This window comes from Amblyraja radiata, chromosome 33, assembly GCF_010909765.2.
Source record: "Amblyraja radiata isolate CabotCenter1 chromosome 33, sAmbRad1.1.pri, whole genome shotgun sequence".
Classification (NCBI taxonomy): Eukaryota; Metazoa; Chordata; class Chondrichthyes; order Rajiformes; family Rajidae; genus Amblyraja; species Amblyraja radiata.
The window spans coordinates 1,899,041-1,912,827 of record NC_045988.1 but is presented as its reverse complement, the minus strand read 5'-3'; the positions used below and the strand labels follow the sequence as shown (position 1 = coordinate 1,912,827).

Below are 13,787 nucleotides of genomic sequence, written 5' to 3'. Positions count from 1 at the left end.
TGTATCCCCCCCCCCCCCCCAATTCATCGCTGCAACTTAAGACATCTGGGGAGGCAGAGGATGTCTGGGTTTCTCAGCATGAATATACTGCAGCTATTGTAAGGTTTTACATGGAGGTAGGAAGCCAGTGTACACTGTTGTTCCATGTTCAGGCTCATGTCCGCTCAGTGCTGCGGGCACAGTGAGCAGTCAGAGTTACACGGCCACTAGGGAGGGGAATGGATGGAGGATTCTCATACACAATGCAAACAGGATGCACAGCTGAACGCCACTCAATGGCTTGCAAGGAAGTCGGCTCGGCCACATTTATCCTGAACTAGCAAGATAGGTGGGTGGGGGAAATAAACAGAGAGAGGTAACCAGCTGAGTATACGTTTTAAATAACAGATTTCCCCCCAAAAAAATGAAATCCACACAAACTAAAGGCAGCCTCTCGTGACTGGATCGGCTGAGTACAAATAGCCCAGCACATGAACAGGCCCTTCGGCCCACAACACCCATGCTGAACATGGTGCCAAATTAAACTAATCTCTTGGCTTCATGGAGTGACACAGTGTGGAGACAGGCCCCTCAGCCCAACTTTCCCACACTTGCCAACATGTCCCAGCTACACTAGTCCCACCTGCCCGCGTTTGGTCCATATCCCTCCAAACCTGTCCTAGCCATGTATCTGTCTAACTGTTTCTTAAACGTTGGGATAGTCCCAGCCTCAACTACCTCCTCTGGCAGCTCGTTCCACACACCCACCACCCTCTTCTGCCTGCAAGTATATATATATCTCTTTTTTTTAAATCCCTGAAATTATCCTCCTGGAATTTCCCCACAACATCAATGAAAACACAAACAAAGTCTTCTGCAGCAACCAGCAGTCTTCTCTAAAGTATGTAGAAAGGAACTGCAGATGCGGGTTTAAACTTGTGCTGCCTTCTTCAGTGGAGTAGTCACCGCAGTGTATACACAGCCATACATATGAAATAAAAGTTGGAGTAACTCAGCGGATCAGGCAACAATACAATTATACAATACAATACAATTCAATTTATTGTCATTTGGACCCCTTGAGGTCCAAACGAAATGCCGTTTCTGCAGCCATACATTACAAACAAATAGACCCAAGACACAACATATTTTACATAAACATCCATCACATCGTTGTGATGGAAGGCCAAAAAAACTTATCTCTCCACTGCACTCTCCCCCCCGATTCAGAGTCAAAGTCAAAGCCCCCGGCGGGCGATGGCGAATTGTCCCGTGGCCATTTAAGCCACGCCGGGTGATGCAAGGCCACGCACCGGGTCTTGGTGTTAGAGCCCCCGGCGTGCGCTCGCAAACTCCCGCGGCCATTCCAAGCCGCGCGGGGCGGTGCTGTAAGGCCCCGCTCCAGGAGCTCTTCAACCCCGCAACTCGGGCGGGAGAAGTCGCCGCTGCGGAAGCCCCGAAAAGCGGTCTCCCTCCAGGGACCCGCGGGCTCCCGGTGCCGCCGTCCGCCAAACCCGCAGTTGCAGCCACCGAATCTCCGGGGGTCGGGTCGCAGCAGCGTCCACCACCGCTCCACCCGCTCCGGACTCGGCCAGCTCCGCGACGGTGAGGTGAGTAGTCGGCACCAGAGCCCCCGGTCTTCCTGTTGGAGGCCGCTCCTCGTTGCAGCCCCAACGACAACGGAGACCCGACAAAGAAAAGGTCGGGTCTCCCGTGCAGGGAGAGATTTAAAAGTTACCCCCAACCCCCCCACACACATACCCCAACAAAAATAACAAAAACTACATTAAAACATAGACATAAAATAATAAAAACGCAGACGGACTGCAGAGGCCGCTGCAGACGAGAGTCGCGCCGCCTACCGCCTCCTATCACTTATAACATCTCTGGGGAATAGGAATACGTGACGTTTCCGGACGAGACTCTTCTTCAGACCCTCAGTCTCGACCCGAAACGTCGCCTTTTCTTGTTCTCCAGAGATGTTATAAGTGATAGGAGTAGAATGAGGCCTTTCAGCCCATCAAGTCTACTCCGCCATTCAATCATGTTGGCTGACCCACTGAGTTACTCCAGCTTTTTGTGTCCTCTCCAAGGTGATTGCATTTCAGATTGTAAGGCTGTGTATACATAGTGGTGACTACTCCACCCAAGTAGGCAGCCCAAGACAAGACCCTCTGCCAAGGTCCTTGACAACACAAGTATGATGCACTGTGGGCAGCCCACACTCACAAGCATCCTCAACTCCACATCCTGCACATGGTTCTTAATGGAGGTCAGGGCCCCATGAGAAGAAATATTAGTGAAGAACTGCAGATGCTGGTTTAAACTGAAGATAGACACAAAAAGCTGGAGTATCTCACTGGTTCAGGCAGCAGATATGGGGACAGGTGACTTTATCAAAAGGAGTTGAGAGCAATGAAATAGTCAAATGAATTAAACTTGAAAGCTTCAATCCATCTATGAGCATGAAGCCACTGCACAAAGCAGTCACTACAGTCCTCACAGCTTCTGTTGCCAGAGTAATACATGCAATCCAATGCTGTGGAGGTGTAGCGGGGGGGGGGGACTGGTGATGGAGCCAGCAGATCTCTCTCCCCGTCATCACCAATCCGGTGATGGAACAAACGTACTGACCATGACTGACTGAACGGCAGCAGAGAGACCCACAATGCTGGAGTAAGTCAGCGGGTAAGGCAGCCATCTCTGGAGAATAGGAATAGGTGCTGACCCACTGAGTTACTCCGGCACTTTGTGTCCATCTTCCCCAGCTTGTAAAAGGCCATTATGGGCTCCACCCTTCCTTGGTCAACGGTTGCCGGCCAGGATTTGTTCTGGCCTTTTCCTACCCCCCGTCTCCCCAAACTTTCAAAATTCAGAGTGTAACTCCTGTGTTGGCAACACAAGTTTTTGATACATAATTTTCAAAGCAGCAAGTTTGATCTGGTGAAACCATGGAAGTGACCTTCTAATACACACAAAATGCTGGAGTAACTCAGCGGGATGCATTCTGGATTTTAGGTGCACCTACTTGGATTTCTCAGGACTTGTTGGCTCAATGCTTGTATATGTAATAATATTCTCCAGGCTCTGGTTGGTAAAGCAGCTGTTCGAGTCACCATTGCAATGTGGGAAAGATGCCAATATACAATTAACAACATTCTGTTTCGCTGCGATCGTGACTTTTATATTCCTGTCAGCACATCACGAGCTGCTTTATAATCAATACCATATCTCTGAAATATAGTCGCCACTGCAAATGAAAGGGCCAACTTGTGTGCATGAATGTCCCACCAACTTAAAGATGGCAAAGACAACAGGTGACCAGCTTTTATTTTATGGAACAGGGAATAAATAGCCTGGGCATTTGACAAAAGAGATCCAGGATGTAAGACTGGGGAGGGTTCCCAAAATACAAGGCTGTTTCAGGCTTTTAAATATCTTTTATATTTTAAATATAAAACGACTTCCTTTCATGCAGCTGTGAACTATCACTGACCTTTAAATCCAAGATGCATTACCAATACTTCCAGATATCATTTACTTGGTGTTTAAGAAGGAACTGCAGATGCTGGAAAATCGAAGGGACTCAAAAATGCTGGAGAAACACAGCGGGTGCAGCAGCATCTATGGAGCAAAGGAAATAGGCAACGTTTTGGCCCGAAACCCTTCCGGGTTTCGGCCCGAAACGTTGCCTATTTCCTTCAGGGTTTCGGCCCGAAACGTTGCCCATTTCCTTCGCTCCATAGATGCTGCTGCACCCGCTGACTTTCTCCAGCATTCTTGTCTACCTGTCATTTACTTGGGAGCCTTTTAGTTGCAGAAGCTAAGATACCATGGTCACCGTTTGACTCCAGGACAGATGGTATAAAAGCACAGTAGTTAATTTAGTCTTTTAGTCAATGGGTATTAAATGGCAGCCTACCTAGTTTAATTCCTACCTAGATCATTGTCACATATTCTCCTTATTCTACTAATGCCGATCACATCATGATTATGTCAATAGCAATTCAATTTGAAAACAAATGCTAACAGTCCATTATTTTTGTTTCCTTCATTGTCACCAACAATGCATTATTACATTGCGTATTTAATAAAGATAGCTACCCGCTGCCTTTACAAGTCAGAGAAGCACATAGTACAGAATGAACCCCCTTCAACCCAACCTGGTGTTAAAGGTTTCAAAGGTCTTTTATTGTCAGGTGTACCAATTAAGGAACGGTGATAACTATTACTGTTCGGGTTATAGGGGAGGACAGGCGAATGGGATTGAGAGGGAAAGATAGATCAGCCACAATAGAATGGACTTGATGGGCCGAATGGCCTAATTCAACTCCTAGAACGTTCAAACTTAACATACAACCAATTAGGTCATCCAGCAACAGCTTTGATGGGTGGGTCGGAGGGCAACAGAATTTTGGATGGAGAAACTAAGCGGGTGAGGCAGCATCTATGGAGAGAAGGAATTGGAGCCCGCCCCCTCCACTGACATCAGTCTGAAGAAGGGTCTCGACCCGAAAGGTCGCCAATTCCTTCTCTCCATCGATGCTGCCTCACCCGCTGAGTTCCTCCAGCATTCTGTGCCTACCTTCGATTTTACCAGCATCTGCAGTTCTTTCTTAGGTATTTTGGATGGCCAGGTTTTGGAGAAAGACCAACAATCTATGGACAGTAATAGTTGGGGTGGGAGATAGGGAAGTCATGGATGGGAGTTTCAGAGCCGACTGAGATGGGTGTTGGGCAGAGTCAGTTTCAAAGAGCTTTTTTGGTTAAAATAATATTTTCAACGCTGTTGTTTTGAAACTAGGAAGTACAGAAAATGCCTGGCTTGGAAACAGGATTTCCCCATTCAGGGGCCGCCCCGGCCTCGTGTCCACTGCAGACTCGCTCTTCCCGCAGAAAACCACAACTCTGCAAAAGTTAGCAAACACAGTTCTAGCCCTCGCAACAAATGTACAATTTATCCGCTGCTCCTCGGAATACTCGACACTGGATACAAATCTACTGCAACTGAAGGTTAGCTCTCTGTGAAACAATCATTTTTGGGGAACAGAGCTGGTTTTTTTAAAACAAATGTTTAGACTGGATAAAATGATAAGATATCGAGGGGTTTTCAATAATATCAAGACTAGATTTTAACAGCTTGTAGACTTAGAGAGGAATGTACAAGCTGCCAAGAAGGAAAAGCTCAAGAATTGGAACACATTTTGATTGCAAAATGTTGTAGATAAAATGGGTAACCTTCACAGCAAAGCATGGTCAAGAACTTAAAGATAGACACAAAATGCTGGAGTAACTCAGCGGGACAGGCAGCATCTCTGAAGAGAAGGAATGGGTGATGTTTCAGATTGAGACCCGAAATGTCACCCATTCCTTCTCTCCAGAGATGCTGCCTGTCCCACTGAGTTACTCCAGCATTTTGTGTCTATCTTCGATTTAAACCAGCATCTGCAGTTCTTTCCTACACACATGGTCAAGAACTCATTAAGGTCAGTGATAATCGCAAGAATGGTTGATTGGACGAAACTGTGGAATAAAGATGTCTGTGAAAGGAGAAGTTGGGAGGAAGACTGATATAAACCTTTGCTGGAAGCGTATCAAAGGTCAAGAGTGTTTCATTGTCATCTGTCCCAGCTAGAACAATGACATTCTTACTTGCAACAGCACAACACAATATGTAAACATAGTACTCTGTAAACATTATAGTAAATGAGAAAAAAGTTCAGTATACATATTCATGCACACACACACACATACATATATATACACACACACATATATATATATATATATACACACACACACACATATATATATACACACACACACACATATATATATACACACACACACACACACACACACAAAATACAATACAATACAATACCGTTTATTTGTCATTTGAACCTCACATGAAGTTTGGTTTCTGCAGTCATACAAGAAAAGAACCAAGACACACACCAACATAATTTACACAAACATCCATCACAGTGAATCTCCTCCTCACTGTGATGGAAGGCAAAGTCTTGTCTCTCCCCTGCTCTCCATTCCTCTCCCGAAGTCTATACACACATACACACACATATACACACACACATATATACATACACATACATATACTATATACTAGACTAAGTGGGACCCGTTGGGGACCCATCCCCTCAATGTGCGGTTGCGGGGGGGTGGACACGGCCTACGGCGTCACACGCACATATTAACCCCCCCCCCCACCTTAATATTATTAATTCGCTCCTTTTCCCTCCCCATCCCCCGCCCTATCCACACACATACACACAAACGAACAATATTAGTGCAACATTACCAATAATAGTCTATGTGGTTCAGAGCTTATTGGAGGTTGCCGTGTTTAATAGCCTGCAAGAACATCACAACTCCTAAAACCCTCCACTGATCCAAAACGCACAGGTTTTTGAGGAAGAGATTTCCAGAGTTCCATGAGTCATCAAGCAAAAATAATTACTTTCTGAATCAGCTTTAATGCTCGTGATTCTTCCAGTCGTCCCCAGTCCAGAACATTGCTTCTCTGTTTCCACCCCGCTGCATCTCTGACTTCTCAAGGTGAGGCGCAAGGTCACCAGAGGTTTCCGTTCAGGTTTCCTAAGTGGGACAGGGGCATTACTCCAGCACTTTGTGCCAACATTTTATTATTTTGTGCCAAGAGTTGCTGGGATTATCACTAAGTTCTTCGATTGACCAAGGGACCAGAAATCTCAAAGCAAAACAATAATATGTCGATTGAGTTCCTCTCTCATTCCTGGCTCAAAACTCCACCTCCACATACACAGAATCTCAGCTTGAGCACTAAACCTTGTCTGCTGGTCACCTGGGCAGACAACACTTTTATTTCTAAGGTACACAAAATTGCTGGGGAAACTCAGCGGGTGCAGCAGCATCTATGGAGCGAAGGAAATAGGTGACGTTTCGGGCCGAAACCCTGAAGGAAATAGGCAACGTTTCGGGCCGAAACCCTGAAGGAAATAGGCAACGTTTCGGCCCGAAACGTTGCCTATTTCCTTCGCTCCATAGATGCTGCTGCACCCGCTGAGTTTCCCCAGCAATTTTGAGTACCTTCGATATTCCAGCATCTGCAGTTCCCTTTTGAACACTTATATTTCTGTTTGATCCCAACACCGGCAAACACCGGTCTATCTATCTCTCGTTTCCCTCTCCCCGACTCTCAGTCTGAGGAAGGGTCTCGACCCGAAATGTCACCTATTCCTTTTCTCCAGAGATGCTGCCTGTCCCGCTGAGTTACTCCAGCTTTTTGTGTCCATCTTCGGTTTAAACCAGCATCTGCAGTTCCTTCCTATACGAGCAAACACCCTCAATTCAGTTTAGTGGTACAGAATGGAAACATGCCCTTCGGCCCACTGAGTCCATACTGGCCAGTGATCCCTGCACATTAACACTATCCCACACACACACACACACACTGGGAACAATTTACAACCTTTACCGAACAAACCCATAGTACGTCTTTGGAGGGCGGGAGGAAACTGGAGCACCAGGGGAAAACCCACGCGGTCACAGGGAGAACATACAAACTCTGTACAGACAGCACCCGTAATCAGGATGGAACCCGGGCCTCTGGCGCTGTAGAGCAGCGACTCTACTGCCGCCCCTAGTTTCTCAAATTATGCATTTTAATTTTATCGAGTCATCTATGTTTGGGTTTGGACTTGCAGATGGTGGACAGGGCACTAAGAGCGTGATATCATTCACACGGCAAGATTAAACAGAGCTGAGGTACATCTGTTGCAATTAGGTTGCAACCGACTAGCAGAACATTCTATGGCCAGAACATGTATAGAGAATATTAAAAATGTGGTCTCAGAGAAACAACAGCCATGCCACTGATATCTCAGGCCCCACCATTGTAAAGTCTCCAACACGTGACAGTCACTCGATTGCAAAAAGCACCCAGCAGTCAGAGCACATTTATAGATTTTACCTTGAGCTGTTATACAGGGGCAGAGAATACCGAGCTGTCCAATGCTGGGGTGAAGTAGTGCAGGACACCAGGGGCTCTGGGAGCGGTTTAAAGACCCTGACCCATGGGGGTGAGAGATTGCAACCTTCACCTGCTCCGCCCTGTTTCGACAAATGCAATCAACCCGGCGTGCACAATCAAGTAAGATCAAATAGAACAAGTTGTCCTACAACTTTAGGTTGTGCACGCCATATGCAAGAAGAAGAGAACAGTTTAAGTATAAGGGGGAAGTCTTTTAGGACCGAGATGAGAATTTTTTTTTCCACACAGAGTGGTGAATCTGTGGAATTAGTTGAGGCCAGTTCATTGGCCAGGGATCCCAAACAGTCAGTGGGAAACTTGTTTAAGAAGGAAAATCGAAGGTACACAAAAATGCTGGAGAAACTCAGCGGGTTGAATCTGTGGAATTCTTTGCCACAGAAGGTAGTTGTGGCCAGTTCATTGGCTATATTTAAGAGGGAGTTAGATGTGGCCCTTGTGGCTAAAGGGATCAGGGGGTATGGAGAGAAGGCAGGTACAGGATACTGAGTTGGATGATCAGCCATGATCGTATTGAATGGCGGTGCAGGCTCGAAGGGCCGAATGGCCTACTCCTGCACCTATTTTCTATGTTTCTATGTAACAGAGCCATTGAGCCAAATGATAGCACAAATACCCCTCCCTCTCAAACAGTAGAATAAACCACTTGCAGTTAAACCATGCATCTCACAACCTCTGGACCCAAAGCACATTTGCCAGCGAAACCGTTCAGAAAGCCGGTTGCAGGTGGAGGAAATCAATGTTCACACACCGATGTCCCATGGTCAGCTCTGTGATAATCATCTCAGCTGGTTTAGTGAAGTTATTTGATAAACAAATAGGGGCAGATTAAAATCACACCTGAGAGCTGGTGATAAGGGCAGATCGGCACTCTGTGGGTGGGTCAGTTTAGCCTGGAGTGAGACTTGAACCAACAGTTTACTTCGTTTACCACCCACTTCATCGCAGTGCGCCACATGCCACAGGTTATGGGGGAGAGGGCAGGAGAATGGGGTTAGGAGGGAGAGATAGATCAGCCATGACTGAATGGTGGAGTAGACTTGATGGGCTGAATGGCCTAATTCTGCTCATGTCACTTATGAATTTATTCCCCACACGTTGTCAGAGACGACACCTCAGTCCTTCATGAAGTGAGAACGGGACGGCACGGAGCAGAGGTGGGGATGGGCGAATTAAATGCGACCAAAACACACGTCAGGAAAATCGCTGCCGGCAAGCAGGAGGCACGCCCCTGGTGTGAAACGCAACAGCCATGCAAACTCTGCTCAACCACAAAGCAGCCAATTCTGCTAACGTTTCAGAATATTCCAGACCGTTTTGGAATGCACTCAGTAACGGCGTGTAAACAATGCAAAAGAGCAAGATCATTCTCTGGTGATAAATTGCAAATCCTGAAGGTCAGACACATTGACATCAGGCAACACACAATTCCCATCACACTGACCATTGAAAGGAAATTGCAAGTTGCGAAGATGCAAGACACACACACACACACACCGTGATACACTGATGCAGCTTTTATCTTGTGTGTGTGTGTGTGTGTGTGTACATGTGTGTGTGTGTATGTGTACGTGTGTGTGTGTGTACGTGTGTGTGTGTGTGCATGTGTGTGTACGTGTGTGCGTACGTGTGTGTGCGTACGTGTGTGTGTGTGTATATGTGCGTGTATGTGTGCGTACGTGTGTGTGTGTGTGTGTGTGCGCGTGTGTGTGCGTGTGTGTACATGTACATGTGCGTGTGTGCGTATGTGTGCATGTGTGCATGTGTGTGTGTGTGTAAGATTAGTGGCTTTAACTTGACAAATAGTAAACATGGACAAAATGTAAACACATGTATCAGTAACTGAAACTGCATGAACCGCATAATAAAAATTTTTATTTCTGTACAACTTTACAGAACAGACTCTTGAGATAAACACAACATGCTGTTGTTACTCAGCGGGTCAGGCAGCATCTCTGGAGAGAAGGAATGGGTGATGTTTCAGATAAAAGCGTCTCAACCCGAAACGTCACCCATTCCTTCTCTCGAGAGATCTTGTCTGACGCGCCGAGTTACTCCAGCTTTTTGTGTCTATCTCTGGCGAAAACCAGCATCTGCAGTTCCTTCCTGCACAGAGACTATGGAGACCTGTGTCCACTTTAAAAGGTGTTGCCATTAGTCTCACTCGTGCAGTTCTGAGATTCCCTTTTTCAATGTAAAATGGATGGAGGGTGTTTGGGGTTCGTGCAGAAGGACGACACTGCAGCAACATTGTGGACCCAGCCCAGGACATCACACAAACCAACCTCACTTCCATCGATTCCATCTACACCTCACGCTGCCTCGGCAAGGCCAGCAGCATCATCAAGGACCAGTCACGCCCTGGCCACTCCCTCTTCTCCCCTCTCCCATCAGGCAAAAGGTACAGAAGTGTGAAAACTCACACCTCCAGATTCAGGGACAGTTTCTTCCCAGCTGTTATCAGACAACCAAACCATCCTACCACAACCAGAGAGCAGTGGTGAACTACTAAGATAGACAAAAATGCTGGAGAAACTCAGCGGGTGCAGCAGCATCTATGGAGCGAGGGAAATAGGCAACGTTTCGGGCCAAAACCATGTGGGTTTCTCCAGCATTTTTGTCTACCTTCGATTTTCCAGCATCTGCAGTTCCTCTTAAACACAGTGGTGAACTACTATCTACTTCATTGGTGGATCTCGGACTATCCTAGATCTGACTTTACTGGCTTTACTTTGCACTAAACGTTACCTCATTATCATGTATCTATATATACACTGTACATGCGTTGATTGTAATCATATATTGTCTTTCTGCTGACTGGTTAGCACGCAACAAAAAGCTTTTCACTGTACCTCGGTACACGTGACAATAAACTGAACTGACTGAGATAAAAGATCAAAGGTAGACAAAAATGCTGGAGAAACTCAGCGGGTGAGGCAGCATCGATGGAGCGAAGGAAATAGACAACGTTTCGGGTCGAGACCCTTCTTCAGACTGATGTGGGGGTGGGGGGGGGGCAGGAAGAAGAAAGGAAGAGGCGGAGACAGTGGGCTGTGGGAGAGCTGGGAAGGGGAGGGGAAAGAGGGAGAAAGCAGGGACTACATGAAATTGGAGAAGCCAATGTTCATACCGCTGGGGCGCAAACTGCCCAAGCGGAATATGAGGTGCTGCTCCTCCAATTTACGGTGGGCCTCACTCTGGCCATGGAGGAGGCCCAGGACAGAAAGGTCGGATTCAGAATGGGAGGGGGAGTTGAAGTGCTGAGCCACCAGGAGATCAGGTTGGTTAATGCGAACTGAGCGGAGGTGTTGGGCGAAGCGATCGCCAAGCCTACGCTTGGAGATCAGCTGTGATCCTCATCCCATTATGTGGCAGGTCAGGCCTCAGAGGACAACCGTTCCACTGTTGCCTCTGCTGCTCATGTTCCAATGTGTCCAACTCACCTTCGAAAGATTCAACCAAATCTGCCACAACCGCCAGCTCACACATAAAGTGTCCACACATTTCACATGGCCATTTGTGGAAACTCAGTCCACAAATATTGGCCATTGCCTTTGTTAGGTTAGGGCATGGATAATACTTAAAACAGAACGTCACTGGCTATACTGCTGTGAATGCACAATAAATATGTTGGGGGGGTTCCACCATCCTCTCTTCCATGTCAAAAACCTCTCTCATCTTCCAATGTTTCTTTTTGCCATTGACCCCAAATCTGCCCCTTCTCAATTCTGTTCTCCCCAGAAGACACAGATTAGCAACCCCATCAAACCCTTGACTCTGGTACATTCACAACCCACCAAAAAATGGTTCTTCTTTCTGAGAATATAGGTACTTTGAGATCTAATGAACGTTTTTTTTTTAATGGGGGAGGGGAGGGGTCATGAAACGATAAAAGGATCCTTCAAAACAGTAATACATGGCATGTGCATCGGTAACTTTGGTGAGAGATACATTGCTGCTCACGGCGGGCACCTCGTCCTACAGACCGTGATAACTGCTCAGCTGGCAACGGGGATAAGCTGCCTTCACCTTTATGAAAGCCGTTCTGTGGTGGAAAGAAGAGGTTTCTGTGGATGCTTTTGGGATTCGTGTTGTGGCCAAGGCATTCTCGTTCATTTCGAGGGGTAACTCTTTCCACACAGGGTGGGTGTATGGAACGAGCTGCCGGAGGAGGTAGCTGAGGCAGGGACTATCACAACGTCAAAGAGACATTTGGACAGGTACATGGATAGGGCAGGTTTGGAGGGATATGGACCAAGCGCAGGCAGGTGGGACTAGTGTAGCTGGGACATGTTGGCCGGTGTGGACAAGTCGGGCCGAAGGGCCTGTTTCCACCCTGTATCACTCTAAGACCCATTGCGAATAAAACTCACGTGTCGGTTTGGGGCGGGGGGAGAGAAGGTAGGTCATATATAATGAACAGACTTGGTCTCAACAGCTGATGGGATTAATACAGCGCCCAAATAACACAACCCTCCCTCCAACGTTAGACATACTCTCTCCGTGGTCAGAGAGGCAACGTAGCCGCTCCCACAGGCTCTGAAACTACCCGGGACTAACTCCCATCTCCCTGCGTGCAGGCCAGAGTTTTGCTGTGGTATGAATATGATTGTGTGTGTTGGGGGGAAAGAGAGCGAGAGAGAGGGAGGGAGAAGGAGAATGGACCGTTGCTTTCTCAAACCCTTTCGTTTTACATTTTTTTTTAAATAAAAAAAAATTACGAAAACGAGTGGGTGGGAGGACAGCGACCGCAGAAACATTCCGCTGTTATTCCTCACCCAGCGTTTGGGAGCATTTTCTGCAATTTGACACCAAAAAAACAGCCTTTAAACCCCTAGGCCGTGTGACAAGTCCCGGCAAAGGGATTGTAACAGAAATTAAATGTTGCATTAAATGTTGCATTAAATGTTGCAAATATACACACACACACACACATCGCCATTTGGACACAGTAACAGAGTAACATTTGGATACAGTGTAGCGAATACTAAACAAAGACACAGCGAGACACAGAGAGAGAGAGAGAGGGAAATATATAGATAAACTCGTGTAACTTACGCCCTGCCTTTCGGGAATCCCATTGATAAAAAGACGTCGAGAGTTGACCCATGTTTGACGGTCATAGGGCGGTTCTGGCGATTCTTTCTCGGTATAACTTTACTGTACATTTCTTCTTTGGTAGCCATGGTGTGTGCCGAGCGGGACTAAAGTGACATTATATAGTGAGCAGGAGTGGCTGCACACGAGTGCAACACACACACACACAGCGAGCAGCCTCTCCTCACATTCACTGGCAGCCGGCGGCCGTCGCTACTGGCAGTCCGGCCTGCAACAGATAGATTTTTTCCATCCTGCAGGAGAGAGGGAGGAGCGTTGACAACGACAGCTTGTCATTCAAGCGGCCACACTCTTCAGTAAGTGGCTGATTTATGAATGAGTCGGAGTGGCGACGGCGCCGCACCCTCGCCCTTTTATGGAGCTGCCCACCTCAGCGGCTCCACCCCCACCCCGCATACACACACACTGCCCGCCCTCCCGCCCGGCAAAGGCTTCTCTGTCTCGGTTCCTCCCGAAATCATTCCGTGCTGTCGGATTCTTTTATTGGAACCCAGAGTGTAATCCGGGCCCACCTACACGCACACACACACTCACTCTCACGCACGCGCACTCACACTCACACTCACCACACACACACACTCACTCACTCACACATGCATGCATGCATACACAGACACTCACACACACACGCATGCACACACAG

At 47.2% G+C, this 13,787-nt stretch overlaps 1 protein-coding gene across 1 annotated transcript in view; it reads right to left on the bottom strand.

Annotated features, from left to right (window-relative positions):
- Positions 1-13,552, bottom strand: part of ubash3b (ubiquitin associated and SH3 domain containing B) — a 101,305-nt gene extending 87,753 nt beyond the window's left edge. The window contains exon 1 of the mRNA XM_033049822.1: positions 13,085-13,552. Within this exon, the coding sequence (XP_032905713.1) occupies positions 13,085-13,212 (128 nt within the window). The 5' untranslated portion in view covers positions 13,213-13,552. The remainder of the gene's footprint in view (positions 1-13,084) is intronic.
- Positions 13,553-13,787: the final 235 nt, after the last annotated feature.